The sequence below is a fragment of the Agelaius tricolor genome, unplaced genomic scaffold (genome assembly GCF_023055355.1).
Source record: "Agelaius tricolor isolate 1412-34295 unplaced genomic scaffold, bAgeTri1.0.p SCAF_41, whole genome shotgun sequence".
Lineage (NCBI taxonomy): Eukaryota > Metazoa > Chordata > Aves > Passeriformes > Icteridae > Agelaius > Agelaius tricolor.
The window spans coordinates 2,940,149-2,957,846 of NW_027269301.1; the positions used below are offsets into that span (position 1 = coordinate 2,940,149).

The 17,698-nt window shown below is 52.6% G+C and overlaps 2 protein-coding genes across 2 annotated transcripts; one reads left to right on the forward strand and one right to left on the reverse strand.

Annotated features, from left to right (window-relative positions):
- The first annotated feature begins 2,337 nt into the window (after positions 1-2,337).
- NEFM (neurofilament medium chain) lies at positions 2,338-7,390 on the forward strand. The gene is made up of 3 exons (XM_071454705.1): positions 2,338-3,478; positions 3,874-3,998; positions 5,386-7,390. Exons 1-3 carry the CDS (start codon positions 2,417-2,419, stop codon positions 6,800-6,802), a joined length of 2,604 nt encoding a protein of 867 aa, XP_071310806.1. The 5' UTR covers positions 2,338-2,416; the 3' UTR covers positions 6,803-7,390.
- A 5,289-nt stretch (positions 7,391-12,679) lies between these two features.
- Positions 12,680-17,486, reverse strand: NEFL (neurofilament light chain). Its single transcript, XM_071454860.1, has 4 exons — positions 16,394-17,486; positions 15,032-15,156; positions 13,961-14,277; positions 12,680-13,246 (listed from the first exon to the last, which is right to left on the reverse strand). The coding sequence occupies exons 1-4, from the start codon at positions 17,441-17,443 to the stop codon at positions 13,059-13,061; spliced, it is 1,680 nt and encodes a 559-aa protein (XP_071310961.1). The 5' UTR covers positions 17,444-17,486; the 3' UTR covers positions 12,680-13,058.
- Positions 17,487-17,698: the final 212 nt, after the last annotated feature.

Below are 17,698 nucleotides of genomic sequence, written 5' to 3' on the forward strand. Positions count from 1 at the left end.
AGGATAATGTAGCAGGAGCCCTGTCCCCCTGCATCTGATTAGAGAGCAGAAATTCACATTGCAAGGCTCTGTTTTCAATTAAAACAATGAATTTTATTTCAGAATTTCTGCACTAAACACCTCCGTGAATGCCAACTTTTCCCCTTCTAAATATCCTGATTTTTAAAGCAATCCATATATACATGAGATGTATTGTGTTCCATAAAAGTTTGCATTGCTTGGTATCACTATTAAATAAATAAATCAAACCTAGCCCTGCCTGATTATAAAGCAACAATTTATTTTGCATACAGGGTAAATGGATTTCAAACACCGAGGTATTTAATGAGAGGGAGTTTTATTACAAAGTTCCATCTGCCAGTCCTTGTTTTCAGGAGATTAAAAGGATAATAAAAGCTCCCCAGCACCTCTGTTAACTCTGTGTTTCCTTATGCAGTGAGTTTTCCTTATGGGTTAAACCATGATCTTTTCCCCCCTCCCAGTCTCTATTATCAGGGGGAAAAAACCCATTAATAAACCAGATCATCACTTATCTTTCACCCTAAAAAGAAACAAAATGCAATGCCCTGACAGGCAGTAATTTTATTTTGGCTCCCAAAGAAATCCAAAGGGGTTTGTGCCTATGGCAGAAACTTTCAGCCAAATTAATGAAGCAGGTTTTGAATCCGTGATTGCTTCATTAGCACAAAGCCCTTGTGCCGTGGGGATGAGCAGAGCCCGGGGGTGAGGCAGGGCTGGAGCTGCCCGTGTTGGGAGCAGTCCCGGGCTAAGCCCGGGCTGTGCCTGACTGCAGTGCTGCAGTCCTATGACAGCGTCATGTTAATGAGCTGCCCGGGCTGCGAGGCTCCGTGTGCTCGGCAAAGTTTAACCCTGTCCCTGAGCGCTGCCCGGCTCTGCCCAGCCACACCATCCCACCAGGAACCGCTTTGTCGGGAGGGTTTTGCCTTTCACGAGATCGTCTGCTCCAAAATTCCGGCTGTGAACACAGACAGAGCCTTTTCTGCACCTTCTGAGTGAGGAGTTAACTCTCCCCCCTCTGCTCTTCCACACGACCTGTGGCAGGGTTTTTCTAGCACCAGCACTTTTGGGGTTTTTGCGGGGGGGTTTTGGTTGTTTTATGTTTTTTTCTCTTTGCAGTTTCCTAATGTTTCCTCCGCAGCTGTAATCCCTCCAGGAGGGTTTGGAGCCTGGATGGCAGCCAGGCACTGTCATGCAGCCCATACAAAGTCTGTTTTCCCCCAGAAACGTAATTTCTAACAAGGTTTCAAACAATTTATTATTCATTCTGAGCACTGCACCAAGCGTTAGATCAGAGTTAGATGGGTGGGAGGAAAAGAGAAGGGAAGAGAGGAAGGAAGGAAGGGAGGACGAGAAGAACCAAGAGCAAGGATTTGGGATGCCGGGGGTCTCCCAAACTCTTGCTGAGTGCTCCAGGCTTCCCCCGCCCCTCCCGCAGAGCCCCCGGAGCCGGTGCGGGGAGCGCTCGGTGCCGCAGAGCCCCGGCGAGCGCCTCCCCCGCCCGCTGCGACCTTCACACGCCAGCCCCGCCTGGGGACAGGGGGACGGGGGGAAGGACCCTCCCCACCCTCTGCGGCTCCCGGTGCCCCCTGACGCCCCCCAGCCCCGCTGCGGGCCGGCCCCGACCCCCAGCCCGCGGGGCGGGAGCTGTCCGTGGTGATGGAGGCGCTGATCCCGCATCCCCTCCCGTTCCCCGTTCCCGTTCCCGTTCCCAGCCCCCGGCCCTACCCCGCTCTGCAGCCCCCGGCAGCGGCCCGGGGCCGGCACCGCGCTCCGCTCTGCCGTGGGCGCTGCGGGAACAGCGGCTGCCGGAGAGAAAAAAGAGGAAAAGAAGGAGAAGAGTGACAGGGAATGGAAGAAATAGGGGAAAGAAATGAAAGGCAGGAAAGCAAGAGTAGGGGGAAAATAAACCAACCAACCAAAAAACAAAAGGAAGGGAAGGGACAAAGAAAGGGAAGAATGGAAAGTAAGGGAGGAAAAAAGAAAGGAAGGAAAGAATGGAAGGAAGGAAAGAAAGAGGGTGCTGGCCTAGGGAAGGGGGGAGAAGGAAGCCGGGCAGGAGGGAAGGAACACGGGGAAGGGAAGGGGGTAGCGGGAGGAAGAAAGGAGGGAGTGGGGCAGCAGAGACAAGGGGGGAGTGGGTGGGCAATGGGGAGGGGGGCAGCAGGGGCAGCGGGGAGGGGCAGGGGCCGGGCACGGGCGGCCGGGACGAGGCGAGGGACGCAAGGGAAGGAAGGAAGGAGGGAAGGAAGGGGGAGCCGGGGCGGGGCGCGGGGCGGGCCGGGGGGAGCCGCCCCCCGCACACGTGTGCGGGGCCGCCCCGCAGCCGCCCGGCCGGGCTATAAAAGGGGCGGCGGCGGCCGGAGCAGCCCCGCACCGCCGCCCCCAGCGCCCCACCATGAGCTACACCATGGAGCCCCTGGGCAACCCCTCGTACCGCCGGGTGACCGAGACCCGGGCCACCTACAGCCGCGCCAGCGCCTCCCCGTCCAGCGGCTTCCGCTCGCAGTCGTGGTCGCGGGGCTCGGGCAGCACCGTGTCCTCCTCCTACAAGCGCCCCAACCTGGGCGGCCCGCGGGCCGCCTACGGCTCCACGGTGCTGAGCTCGGCCGAGAGCCTGGACGTGAGCCAGTCCTCGCTGCTCAACGGCGCGGCCGAGCTCAAGCTGAGCCGCTCCAACGAGAAGGAGCAGCTGCAGGGGCTCAACGACCGCTTCGCCGGCTACATCGAGAAGGTGCATTACCTGGAGCAGCAGAACAAGGAGATCGAGGCGGAGCTGGCGGCGCTGCGGCAGAAGCACGCCGGGCGGGCGCAGCTCAGCGACGCCTACGAGCAGGAGCTGCGGGAGCTGCGCGGGGCGCTGGAGCAGGTGAGCCACGAGAAGGCTCAGATCCAGCTGGACTCGGAGCACATCGAGGAGGACATCCAGCGCCTGCGGGAGCGCTTCGAGGATGAGGCGCGGCTGCGCGACGAGACGGAGGCGACGATCCGCGCCCTGCGCAAGGAGATGGAGGAGGCCTCGCTGATGCGCGCCGAGCTGGACAAGAAGGTGCAGTCGCTGCAGGACGAGGTGGCCTTCCTCAGGGGCAACCACGAGGAGGAGGTGGCCGAGCTGCTGGCGCAACTGCAGGCGTCCCACGCCACCGTGGAGAGGAAGGACTACCTGAAGACGGACCTGACGACGGCGCTGAAGGAGATCCGCGCCCAGCTCGAGTGCCAGTCCGACCACAACATGCACCAGGCCGAGGAGTGGTTCAAGTGCCGCTACGCCAAGCTCACCGAGGCGGCCGAGCAGAACAAGGAGGCGATCCGCTCCGCCAAGGAGGAGATCGCCGAGTACCGCCGGCAGCTCCAGTCCAAGAGCATCGAGCTCGAGTCGGTGCGCGGCACCAAGGAGTCGCTGGAGAGGCAGCTCAGCGACATCGAGGAGCGCCACAATAACGACCTCACCACCTACCAGGTACCGGGGCGGCGGCGCGGGGCTGTCCCGAGCCCGCCGGGGGCGGAGGGGGGCGAAGGGTGCGGGAGGTGCCCCCGGTGATCCGGGAGGAGGAAATGCGGGAGGTGCCCGATCTGGGAAGGGGAAATGCGGGAGGTGCCCGATCTGGGAAGGGGAAATGCGGGAGGTGCCCTCTGTGGCGGGAGGGATGCGGGACGCGCCCTGTGCCGGCTCCGCAGCGCGGGATGCAGGGATGCGGAGGGCGGTGGGAGCGGGTGGGTCCAGCCCTGATGCCAGCCCTGCCTCCCCGAGCGGCGGGAAGAGTTTCTAAAAGTCCCCTCAGAGAAGTTCTGCCCGCTCTGTCCCCGCGTGCGGCTCTGTCTGTGTCACAGGGGTTTTGTGCGTCTCCCTTGCAGGACACGATTCACCAGCTGGAGAACGAGCTCAGAGGAACGAAGTGGGAAATGGCTCGTCACTTGCGGGAGTACCAGGACCTCCTCAATGTCAAGATGGCCCTGGACATCGAAATTGCTGCATACAGGTACAGTGGGATCTTTGCAGACATGTCTGGAATATTAATAGCACTGCGGATGCTGCTGGCTCAGGAAGCTTTACCCCAGCTCAGCAATATCTGCATGCAGTGAACACGGGTGAAAGGCGAGCTTGGCTGCATCCCTGCAGCCATTAGGCAGCCCGGTGAGAGCCCGGAAGGTCATTAGGGAGCGGCTCATCAGCGGCAGAGCTGCCAGCGAGCCCCCGGGCACGGCACAGCGTGACTCAGTGGCGGCTCCCGTGCCGCATTCTGTCCTTGGCTGCACGAGCAGCAGATGCAGCGAAAGACGAGGTTATTTTTAATTCCCGTCTGCTTTGCAGATGCCAGGCATGCAGGGCTTGTCACCAGAGCTCCCTTTTATTGCCTGGGAGAGACAGCGAATTTGCTTGATCATGGTTTGAGGCAGTGAGTGCTGATCTGTCTGTCACAAACACTTTTACTTTTCTTGCTCAACTTTCCTTCAGAGGCATCTGCTTTAATCTCGAGCTGAACATTGCTTGCTGTTGCCATCACCTGGCAGGTTTTTTTAGTCTCCTCTGTATCACTTCAGAACTCTCACTGGAGAGCTCCTGATTTTTCTGGGTCACAGGCTTAGATGAAAAGCATTTGAATAGAAGAAAAGTAAAAACAACAAAAACCCACCCCCATCTCCAGATCTGTTGAAATTTCTGAGGTTGCTCAGACACACGGACACGCCAGGGGCTGTAGCTGGCTGCTGCCAAAGTCAGCTGAAGCCTCCAGTTCTCATATTCCCACAAAGAAAAGGTGGATGCCCAAATTATTAAATTAGAACACGTGCTCTAATCAGCTATGACTGTCTCAGACACAATATTTGATTTGGGTCTGTTGGCTGTGTCAAGCTCTGTTTGCCTAAGTCATAATGAATCCTATTCAATTACCTAGTTTGTCCTAATCCCTGCTGATTTACACCATAATGAAGCTTTCTGACAGTAAAGATGAATTTTAACTGATCACTGAAGGTGTCACACTAGCCATAAGCAAAACCAAGCTAAAAACTGCTGAATGTGAGTTTGCAAAAAGAGCGGATTCAAGGAAAGCTGGGCTGGGGCTGTGAGCAGTGGATGGCCCTGGACAGTTCCAGCACATTCCACAGAAAACCGGTCCCATCCTGCTGGCAGGGGAATAGTACAGCAGGGAAGTGTTATAGAATCCTGGGATGGGATGGGATGGAAGGGGCCTTAAAGCCCATCCCAAAGCAGGGACACCTTCCACTATCCCAGGCTGCTCCAAACCCTGTCCAGCCTGGCCTTGGACACTTCCAAGGATGGGACAGACACAATTATTCCCATAGCTGTCCCTTATTTTGGGTTTTTTATGCTCATTTTCTTTTTTACTCTCCTCCTGATTCCCTTAGGAAGCTGCTGGAGGGTGAGGAGACAAGATTCAGTGCCTTCTCTGGAAGCATTACTGGTCCCATATTCACACACAGACAACCATCTGTCACAATAGCATCCACCAAAATCCAGAAAACAAAAATCGAACCACCAAAGCTGAAGGTCCAGCACAAGTTTGTAGAAGAAATCATTGAGGAGACGAAGGTGGAGGATGAAAAGTCTGAAATGGAAGATGCCCTGGCAGCCATCGCAGAGGAAATGGCAGCCAAGGCACAGCAAGAGGAACAGGAGGAAGAAAAAGCAGAAGAAGCTGCAGAGGAAGAAGTTTCTGAGAAGGCTTCTGCAGAACAAGAAGCTGAGGAGGAAGAGAAGGAGGAAGAGGAAGCAGAGGAGGAAGAAGAAGCTGCAAAATCTGATGCTGCAGAAGAAGGTGGCTCTGAAAAAGAAGAAATTGAGGAAAAGGAAGAAGGGGAGGAAGCTGAGGAAGAGGAGGAAAAACCTGAGGCCAAGGGCAAAGCTGAAGAGGTACCAGCAAAGGCAGAGAAGGTCAAAACACCTCCCGTAAAGTCCCCCCCCAAATCCCCTGTAACAGAGCCGGCCAAGGCTGCCCCCAAAGAAAAAGCCACAGAAGCAGCAAAGGAACAGAAGGTGGAGAAAGCAGAGAAGGTGGCCAAGGAAGAGGAGAAAGCAGCATCTCCAGAGAAACCTGCCACCCCAAAGGTGACCTCCCCAGAGAAACCTGCCACCCCCGAGAAGGCCGTGACCCCGGAGAAGCCGGCCACCCCCGAGAAGGCTGTGACCCCAGAAAAGGCTGTGACCCCCGAGAAGGCTGCCACCCCAGAAAAGGCCGTGACCCCAGAGAAAGCTGCCACCCCAGAGAAGGCCGTGGCCCTGGAGAAGCTGGCGCCGCCGGAGAAGCCGCGCTCCCCCGAGAAGCCGGCCAGCCCCGAGAAGCCGCGCACCCCCGAGAAGGCCGTGAGTCCTGAGAAGCCCCGGTCCCCGGAGAAGCCTCCCTCCCCAGGCAAGGATGCCAAGGCTGTGGTGGAAGAGACCATCACCGTCACCAAGGTAACGAAAGTGAGCGCCGAGGCCGAGAAGGAATCCAGGAAAGAGGACATCGCGGTCAACGGGGAGGTGGAGGAGAAAAAGGAGGAGGAATCCAAAGAGAAGGAGGAGGAAGACAAGGGAGTGGTCACTAACGGCCTCGACGTGAGCCCTGTGGATGACAAGGCTGAGAAAATCGTAGTAACCAAAAAAGCAGAGAAAATCACAGGGGAGGGCGGGGACGGCAGCACCACGTTCATCACGAAGTCGGTGACCGTCACTCAGAAGGTGGAGGAGCACGAAGAAAGCTTTGAGGAGAAGTTGGTGTCCACCAAGAAAGTGGAAAAAGTCACTTCACATGCTGTAGTAAAGGAGATTAAAGAGAGCGAATAAAAGCAACCATAGCTAAAATTCAAACCAATTCAAGAGCTTGGGTCGGTGCAAAAGGTTAAGCCATAGACAGCTGCAAAATGCATGTGGGTGACGGCTTCAAAGCAGATCGGGTTCTCTCACGGAGGCTCCAGACACACAGTATTTTACTTTTTCGTGCAATATAGGGAAGGGGGGGGGAATGCATGCAGGCTCAAGATGTACTCCCTCCACAGAGCTTGGGGATCTACAAAAAAATACTACTACTACTAGTGCATGAGATGAAATGTGCAGAGGAAGCTTTTCTGAATTTCCTGAGCTGTTGGAGGGACATATCTGAGGGGCGAGTTCAGATGTATTATGCAAAGAACCAACTGAGCCAAAACCAAACTGAAAACAGTAATAGAGTATTCATGAGAACCAGAACTCTCCTAGCCTTAAAAAAAAATAAAAGCTACTTATAACTAATTATGTTTACCTCACTGGTGCAATTAGGGTGGACTTTTGCTCCTGGGAGAACCTTGTTGACATGCACAGTACGCAACCTTTTGTTGTTTGATGTAAAACAGTCACAGCAGTTCTTGCTCAATAAAGGTCAATATGAAAACATGACTTGTTCTGATGAGTTTTTCCCAATTTAAACCCCTTTCTTAGCTGGATGCTCTCTCCTGAATGGGAATGCAGCTGCATGGGTTGATGATTGGTTGAGGTTCTTTTCCTTAGTGTTCTCATTTGTCCAGGAGTTGGACTTTGGTGGTCCTTGGGGGTCCCACCCAGCTCAGGATGTTCTGTGGCTTGGGAATTAGATATGATGGACAAACTTCCTCTAACAACAACAAGGCTGGATTAAGAAAATAAGAGCTATATCCCCAATTTTCTAGAGGAAAGAGGAATCCATTGAACACCTCTGCCTGGCCTTGAGGTGCTTAGAGGGGTTGCAGTTGGGTTTTTTTAGGAAGGGGAAGACTCTAAGCCCTCAATCCTGCTTGCGCTGAGCCAAAAAATGTTAAAATCTGCTGCAAGCGTTGTTATCTTCCTTACACCCCAACATCCACACATAGAGAGCCAATTTCCAAATAATTCCATGACTTTCCTGGGGAGAGAGACTGGGTGTGGCATCCTCTGTGGCACCAGTTTGTCACTCAACTGAGCAAAAACCCATTAAGGGAACTCAACCAAGCCACCATGAGGTCCTCAGAACAGGCTTGGTTCTGTTTATTTTACCCCCTCTTGCTTTAATTTTATGGAAAGCTCCTTATTAACTGTCTGGGTCCAATGATTAAAAGTTCAATTTGCCTCTAAACACAAAATTCTAAAATAAAAAATTAACCCAAGGGGGTTAATTTGTTCTTTGGTTAAGAACAAAGCCAATCAAAAATTGCTCTACCTGGAAAAATAAATGGAGACAAAGGAAAAAAAGGGAAGAAGATAAAGCCCCAACTCCAATGTGGGAATTAATTGGTCATTATAGGATTCATTTTGTGTTTATTTCCCATTTTAAAAGGAAAATGAAGATTGCAGCTGCTGCCCCACCTCCCATAACTCCCAAAGAAATGCAAATAATTTTCATGCCTGGATTCAGGCCGTGGACTACCCTGAAATCTGTTGCCTGACTGAGGGTCTGATCAAAATCTAGAATTTCCATGTGCCTTCACCCCATCAATAATTGAAGATCAAGGAGTTTTTAATTGAAAGTGTTCAGCACATTCTTCACTGGAGAAGTGGTGGAGAGCCCACAGCAGATAAGGCTTCCAAATAAATCTGTGTGTCTTTGTGGAGCAAACCAATGGATGTTTCTCCTGCTGCTATCAATAATGGGAATCTGTGCTCAGCAGCTTGGCTGCTGAGTGATGTTTAATTAAAGCAGAATTAACAAATTAAACAGCAGCTTCTCTGTAGTCCTGTGTGGGTGTGACAGAAAAATAACTTTACCTTTAGGGATAAGGAGTTCAGCACTGCCCTGTTTTTTGGTATCTACATCAAATTGTGTCAAAACACAAAGTGCCCAAAGGTTTGTGCAAATTGAAGGTGTTTTCCCCTTAGATTTAAACACAATTTTCAAGAGAACACCAGAATTAAACCAGGGACCAATATTTAACATGGAATTATGTGTATGTGCTTCCAAATAAGTTCTGGAAGCCACTACAATGCCCAGAACTGCAAAGCCCATCCCTCACAGTGGGGTCACCCTGCACGGGGATTCAGTGTTGGTGTCAGCAGGAGACTGGGGAGCATTGAACCCGTGCAGGTGGGATCCCAGCCAGGCTGCTTCCCATGCTGGGATTCCTTTCCAGCTTCTTCCTCCCCAGTCCTGGCAGGACACAGCTCCAGGGACCCCAAAATAATGATTTGTGTGGGTTTGGTCCCGTTTGCACTCGGGCAGTCCAGGATTGCTCCTGGGATGAGGGCTGGGCTAAGCCAGGGTACATCCATCCCCTGGGTGGTTTGGGGAGGCAGACCCTTGGCATGATGTCTTTCACAACATCCTCAATTCACCTCTTTCCCACCCAAAACATCTCACAGCTTTCAGTTATTACCCACAAGTGTATTTTTCCCCCTGATCCAACACACTGGATTTGTGTGTTTAGCCCATTCCCCACTGCAGATGTTCCCAGCAAGTCCTAAGAGGAACAAGCAAGTGGTTAACACATTTCTAAATGTTTATAAAACTGTAAGAACTGATTAATATTTAATAGTGCCAAGAGGTTTTGTCTACTGACATCTGCAATCAAACAGTTTCAAAGGAGAGCACCATTCCCAGGCAGAGAGGCATAAATAGGATGTTATTTGCCTGTTCTGCACCAATTACTCCTCCAGACTGCACAGAACCAGTGATGGGAATAATTATTTTCAGACAGAGAAGTTCATTAAACAATAGGGAAAAATCCATGCAGGGAAAAATAATAATTAAAGGAATTTACAGTGAAGATTTCTGCATCTTTTTTAAGGTGGGATATTTAGACCACCGTGGCCTCAAGAGCTGGAGGGCTCTAAATCAGGATCTTTTTCCTGTGCTGGGTTGTGGAGATGCCAGAGTTATTTTTCAGCATCCCAGAACAAAATTCCAGGTGGGAACAAACTGAGAAGCATTACAAAACACAAACAGGATGCATTTGCCAGGGAGCTGAGTCAGACACCAGAATTTTCTCCAGCCCTCAGGGTTTGTGCTCTCCTGATACACACTTGGGCTTTATTGCTGCTTTTTCAGGATTAAAGTATCCTTAACTAATCTGGGGTGGCAGGAAATGCTGGACTGTTAATTGTTGAGTTATTGAAGGTGAATTTCTGGGCTGTGGATGTTCTGTACAGGTGTGAGGGGAGAGGGGGATGTGTGTGAGGGGGTGTGTGTGCATCTCAGGGAAAGCATCCAGCACCTCCCTGGGCATTCCCTGCCATGAGATCTCAGCCTGATCCACACCCAAAGAGCAGGAAAGACCCTCAGGATGCTTCTGGCTTCACTTGCAGCTGCAACTGGGGTGAAAGTTTCTCCTGAGCCTCCCAGTGCCAGCTTTTACTGCATTGCGTCAAAGGCAGCGCCTGGGTTCTCCAAGGTAAGGAAAGTGCTGGCAGCAGGATCCATCCCCAGCCCTGGGAGCTGCTGGGGCACGGGAGCCCAGCCCAGGCTCCCCCCTCCAGGCTGGGCTGCAGGGCAGGAGTGGGGGCCCAGCCTGGTGGCCCCTGCAGAGTCAGCCCTGCTGCAGCTCCTGCTGGGGCTGACTCAGCCCTGCGGAGCTGCAACGCATTAAAAATAACCCAGGGAGCAGGGACCAGCCTGGGAACGCTGCAGGAGAGAGGGGAGAGCTGCTGGCTTCTGTGGGTGCTGCTCTGAAACAGCCCTGGCTGCACAGGGAGCTTCACTTCCCAAAACCAAGAGGGATGCAAAGGGCTGAGGGAAGGAGGAGTTTGTCAGCAAAAAAAAACATCGTGAAAGGGGATGAAAATTTGGGGTTGGAAGAGTTAAAGGAGCTCAGAGTGCTTGGAGAAAGGCAGGATTTGATAAATATGGAATGGTTTGGGGTGGAAGGGGCCCTAAAGCCCATCCAGTCCCACCTGCCCATGGGCAGGGGCACCTCCCACTGTCCCAGGCTGCTCCAAGCCCTGTCCAACCTGGCCTTGGGCACTGCCAGGGATCCAGGGGCAGCCCCAGCTTCTCTGGGAATTCCATCCCAGCCCCTCAGGACCCTCTGAATAAGGAATTCCTTCCCAATGTCCCATCTAAACCTCCTCCCTGTCAGTTTGAAGCCATTCCCCCCTGCTCTGTCCCTCCAGCCCTGGTCTGTGCTCTCTCCAGCCGAGCTGTCCAGCTCTGCTCTGCCTTTGGTGCTCCTGGTGGGCTCTGACCAGGGCTGGAACGGGATTTTCCTCCTCAGGAGCAGCCCCTCTCCCCCAGCTGAGGGCCAGGTGTCCCTTCCTGCACTCGGGCAGTTCCCAGAAGCAGCTGCCATTTCTGAGAAGCTGCTCCCATTTCTTATCTCTGAGCAGCAGCCCCAACAGTCTGCTGGGGGAGCTGGGGCAGTCACACCCCCAGGAACAGCTCCCTCCGTACCCTCACAGCTCTGAAAGCTCTCTCTGAAGAGCTCTGCAGGTTCCCCCACTCCTCCTCACCCCTGTCCTGCAGAGGGAAAATAAAATCTGCTTTGTAACAAATGCTCTGCATAAACACAGGGAGAAAAATCTCCATGAAAAGAGGAGGGAAATGTAAAAAGAAATATTTAAGTGGTGCTGCTGAAGAAAGTGAAAATTATTTTACTTCTGGTTCTCAAAAGCATCAAACTCCTAGGAAAGTAGGGAAAAAAACCTGGAAATGATACTGGAACCAGAGATACTGGATGAGTTACTGGAATTACTGCTTTTCTGAATGGTTTGACCAACCTTCTTTTTCTTTCTCTTGCTGTTTGTCTTGGGAATGTGGAAGAAAATAAGAATCTTAAGAGCTTGCTTCATCCATCATAATCTTTTTCATCACCCTTTAAACATGGAAAAGGGAGATGCTTTTGGTACTCCCCTACGACTTGTATAAAAAAGAGATTTCCTTTCTCTCTGAACAAAGCCATTGAGGAGAACCAATGCAAACCAACTGATACCACAATACCAGTGCATAAAATCAAGTTACCCCAAAATCCTGTGCAAAACCTCATCCAGACAAATTTATCTGCAAAGTTTAGTGCAGCCATTAATGCCTATTTTAACTCAAATTTCCATGGGTTTAGTTTATTTAAACTGGTTTCATTTGCAGCATCGGCCCAGTGCTTGTCCTTTACAAGGTTTAATTTTCTCTATCAGCTCTAGGCAATTGAACATTGACAGGCTCAGAGCACAGGACATGGCTTGTGGAACTGCCAGGCTGTGCTGCTCTTGAGATGCTCCTTTTTTGTGCCTTTTTTTAGCTCAGTCAAAACTTTAAAAGGCCCTGGGAAGTTCTCAGAAGAAGATGAGACAGGGCCTTCAGCCAGGGCTGAGTTCAGACAGCACCTGGGGGAGAGGCAGCTCCTCCTCCTGCACCATCCACCCTTCTCACTGCTCATCTTGTTCTGATTTTAATGTGATTTTTGAAGATAGGCTTTGCTCCAGGCCTCACCTACACCCTGAAATTGTTCTTCTCCCTCCTCACTGACCTGCAGACACTGAACAACCTCCTGCCACAATTTAACAGCCACATTTGCTTTTCCCCTCTGTGTTGGTTTGGTAAAATTCCCCTTTTTCAGAAGGGAGCTCGCGCTTGTTGCACCCTCAGCCAGTGAGACCCATCCCAGCCACCACCACACCCCAGGGTATTGCTATAAAATGTGTGAAATTTTACACCCCCAAGAGATTTTTCCCACTTCTCATTCACAAGAAGAGTGGGATAAAGCCCTTATCAACCTTTTAAGGGCATCAGTGACACAGGAGATGCACGAGGAATCCGTGTAAGCATTTCTGAACTTTATTGACAGCTTTATTGCACATACTTAATGAAGCCTCCATCATTTCCCCCACCCACCGTTTCCAGAATTAATTTAAATGCAAGTTAAAGGTAACCTTTCATTCCCAGCACTTCTTTCCCTCCCATTTGAAATGTTAAGGTTCTGGGTCACCCAGGAAGGACAGAAGCCCTGAACTCATACGTGGAACCATGCGGCACTCGGGGAGCAAGCCTTGGGTGCTCTGCAAGCAAACTCAGACTCTGCACAGGGAGAAACATCATAATCATGAACTGGAACTCAGTGGTCACTGAATTAAATAGGTGAGACTGCAGCTGGAGCTCAGTCAGTCGTTGTTCTGATGGAAAGCTGCCCTCAGATCAAGCCTTCTTCTTGCCTTCGCTCTCTTCCTTTCCTGCTGCTTCCTTCTCTTCCTTCTCTTCCTTCTCCTCCTCAGCAGCTTCCTCAGCAGCTTCCTGGGACTCCTCCCCTTCTTCTGCTGCTGTTTCTTCCCCTTCTCCTTCCTCTTCCTCGCCCTCTTTGGCTTCTTCTGATTCCTCCTTAGCACCTGTGAAGGACACAAAGATATTTCACATCCAGGTACAATTCCTGATGCCAGTTCAGTGGGAATCCCCTTCAACCCCACCCATTTTGGCAGCTACAGCAGAACTGCACAAGCAGCTTCTCCTGGATTTCAGGGGGACTGAAACACTTCATAAAAACAAATCATGGCCTTGAAAAATATCAGTTCTGGACTCAGTGCTTAGAGCCTTATCCAAAGACCTGAATTATCTTTCACTGCTCTCCAATTGGTTCTTTAATTAGCTGTAATTTCACTATAATCAAACTTTACAGTAATGAACCCCTCACAGTTCAATGGCCACCAATGCCTGGCAGAGCAGTGATGGTGCCATGCACTGAACCCAGTGATTCCAGCCCCACACATCAGCTGATGTTCCCATTATCTCGGGCTGCTCTCTGGGAATTCATATTTAGCTCAGGATGTCCTTGGTCCTTCTTTCTGAGGATGTCTGTAACACCTGAGCATTATCATAGGAGGTTTTGGAAACCTATAATCTGCCTGATTTGAACATTTGACCTTATCTCCCATTCAATATTCACTTTTAAATTCCATGTGCTTAACCCCACCATCCTTTGGCTCACAGGAGGAGGAAGGGAAAGAGCTTTAATCATTAGATTTAATCATTGGGATTTCTGGGGTTTATCCCATAGGAACAGGGTGCAGCATGAATAAAAGGGATTTAAAAGTAACTCTAAGTACCTTCCTCCTCTTCTTCAGCCTCTTCTCCTGCTTCTTCCTCTCCTTCTTCTTTCTCCTCCTCCTCACCCTCTTCTGCAGGAGCTGCCTTGGCCTCTCCTGCTTTAGCAGCCTCGATGGTTTCCTCGATTTCAATCTGCTCCTCCTGCACGTGGCTGGAGTAGTAGGTGGGGAAGGAGCGGGCGCTCATCAGGTAGGAGCTGGCCTGGAGGCCGCTGTAGGCAGACCTGCCAAAGGTGGGGGCACTCTGGCTGTAGCCACTGGTGATGCTGCCCACGCTGGTGAAGCTCAGCCGGGTCTCCTCCCCCTCCAGCAGTTTCCTGGCAGGGAGAAATAAAAGCGAGGGCAAATGAGTTGGTTGTGCTGCAGCAGGAGCCCTGCAGACTGCACATGTGCTTATTAATGCAGGGCTGGTTGTGCACATTGTGCCAATGCCTCCCTATTCTCTTGGAATAATTTCTCCAGACGTGCACATTGTGGGGGAATTAATGCCTTTCTTTAAAATACCTTTCCTTAAAACCTCTCTAGAACCAGGTGCCCTCTGGCAAGTGAAACTAGAGGTGTGTTTTGCCACCCTGCAGCTGTAGCCATTTGCTGCTGAGCTGTCAGACAAGGCTTGGAGCTGCTCTCTCAGTATTCCCCCTTGTGGCTTCCACAGAAATTCTGTTCCAGCATCAAAATCGCTCGGTATCGGAGACAAAATATCACAGTTATTTAGCAGCAATTCTACTGGAAAATATTTAATTTGTAGATTTACAAGTTAGAAAAAATCCCTATTCTTGAGGGTATTTGAGGGATTTGCCATTTTGAGAATGAGCCAATGGTATTGAGGAGTTCCATTGATATAAAATCTCTTCCCCGAGTACAGAACAGGTAATTTTATCTGTCAGGATGGACAACTGAGATAAATTATTGCCAAACTAAAAATTCTGTGTGTACATAGAGAGGAACTGATTAAACTCTGCCACAGATCTCTGAAAATTTCTGCTGGGGGAATGACAAATACCCTGAATTCTCCTGAAGAGAATGGGAACAGCTCTGAGCTCTGGCTCATTAGAACATCCCCCACCATACCTATAAGCTGCAATTTCGATGTCCAGGGCCATTTTCACATTGAGCAGGTCCTGATATTCCTTCAAGTACCGAGCCATCTCACTCTTTGTGGTTCTCAGCTCATTCTCCAATTTGTTGATTGTATCCTGTTGGATGGAACAATATTGACAGCATAAAATTCTGGTCTCTCAAGTCTAGCAATAATCACAAGGAATTTCTCCAATCCTTTTAATTTAATCTTGCTCTAGCAGACAGAAACTGCACAGCTCCCACTCCAGCCTCAGCCAAAAAGCATCATTTAACACCTTCCTGGCAGGTTTTCTACTCCACATTATTCCAGTCCTATTTAACACAGAGCCAAATTTTCTGGTACCCAAGTGCTAAAGCATCCGTGAAATCTGTGTATTGTTTCATTTTGATTTTGGCCTCTATGAGCTTTTTCTAATTTTAGCTTAGGGATATCCATTGATGATCCTTGTGGGTCCTTTCCAAGTTGGGATATTCCATGATATTTTAGGCTGAATCAGAACATGGACACATGGATACTGGGCTTTATCAGGGGAATTTTGCATTCTGATTTTGTAACACCTCACATTTTAGATAAGCAGTGTCCCTGGTATGATTTTGGTCATTCAGATCCTGATTTGGGTCTGTATTTCCACACTGCATGCTGCTTTAGAGCTCTGTGCCATTCTGCACTGTGATTGCAGGATGCCTTATCTGCAGCACAGGCACAGCATGAACCAGGAGTGATGCCCCAGACAACCCCCCCAGCCTGATCCCCTCATCTGGGAGACTCTGCAGACCCCAACTCCCCTCACCTGCAGAGCCCAGCAAACCCTGAACCCCCTCACCTGCAGAACCCTTCAAACCCCGACATCCATCCCTTCACACCCCAATGTCCATCCCTTCACCTGCAGAGCCCAGAAAACCCTGAAACCCCTCACCAGCAGAACCCTGTAAAAACTGACCCCTGTTGCCTGCAGAGCCCTGCTAACCCCACCATCCCTCACCTGCAGAACCCTTCAAACCCCAGCATCCCCACATCTTCAGAACCCTACAAACCCCATCATCCCCACATCTTCAGAACCCTTCAAACCCCACCATCCCTCACCTGCAGAGCCCTTCAAACCCCAGCTTCTCCTGACCTGCAGATCCCCTCAAACCCCACCATCCTGTCACCTGCAGAGTCCTTCAAACCCCATTATCCCTTCACCTGCAGAGCCCCTCAAACCCCATCATCCCCTCACCTGCAGAACCCCTCAAACCCCATCATCCCCGCATCCTCAGGACCCTTTAAACCCCAACTTCTCCCGACCTGCAGAACTCTGCACACCCCATCATCCCCTCCCCTGCGGGACCCTTCCAGCCCCCACCCCTCACCTGCAGGGCGGAGATATCCGCGCTCTGCTTCTCTTCCAGCTCCTGCAGCTGCTTCTCCAGGGCCTCGTTCATGCCGCGGGTGGCCTCGATCTCCAGGGTCTTGGCTTTGAGCAGGCGGCGGCTCTCGGACACCTCGTCCTTGGCGGCTCGCACGGCGTCCGTGTTCTTGGCGGCGCTCTCGCTGAGCACGGTGAAGCGGCTGCGGAACCACTCCTCGGCGTTCTGCATGTTGCGCGCCGCCAGCTTCTCGTACTGCGCGCGGATGTCGCGCAGCGCGGCCGACAGGTCGGGCTTGGCCGACACGTCCATCTCCACGGACAGGTGCGCGTACTGGATCTGCGCCTGCAGCTCGGCCAGCTCCTCCTCGTGCACCTTCTTGAGGAAGGCCAGCTCGTCCAGCAGGCTGTCCACGCGCTTCTCCAGCTCCGCCCGCGCCAGCGCCGCCTCGTCCGCGCCCTTGCGCACCTCGAGCAGCCGCGCCTCGGCGTCCTCGCGGCTCAGCACCTCCTCCTCGTAGCGCGCCTGCAGCCCGCGCAGCGTCTCCTCCAGGCTCTCCCGCTCGCCCTGCAGCGCCTGCTTCTCGCTCGTCGCCTCCTCCGCGGCCAGGCGCAGCTCGCGGATCTCCTGCTCGTACAGCGCTCGGAAGCGGGAGGGCTCGGCGTGCTTCTGCCGCAGCACCAGCAGCTCGGCCTCCAGCACCTTGTTCTGCTGCTCCAGCTCGTGGACGCGCTCGATGAAGCAGGCGAAGCGGTCGTTGAGGTCCTGCAGCTGCGCTCGCTCCTGGCTGCGGATGGACTTGAGGTCGTTGCTGATGGCGGCCACCTGGCTCAGGTCCAGGCTGTCCACGGAGTGCAGCAGCGAGCTGGAGGCGCTGGAGGTGGCGTAGCTGCGGCGCACGGACACGGAGGACACGGGCGCGGACAGGCTGGAGTACGCGGAGCGCGCCGAGCCGAAGCCGCCGCCGCTGCGCACCGACACATGGATGCGCGGGCTGTCCGCGTAGCGCCGCTTGTAGGACGGGAAGAACGGGTCGTAGCCGTACGAGCTCATGGCTGCGGGGGCTCCGGCGACGGCTCTGCGGCGGGCACCGCCCGCAGCCCGGTATTTATGCGCGGGGAGGGCGGGCGGAGCGGGGACGGGGCGGGGCGCGGCGACATCGCCAGGGGTGGCGACGCCCGGACTGGTCCAGGCTCCGCCGCGGGGAGGGGATGCCCGGAGTGATCCAGCCATTCATTCCCTCCCTCACTGCTGCGATGCCTGAGCGGCACGGGCCGGACCTCGCCCCGGTGATGCCTGGACAGCTGC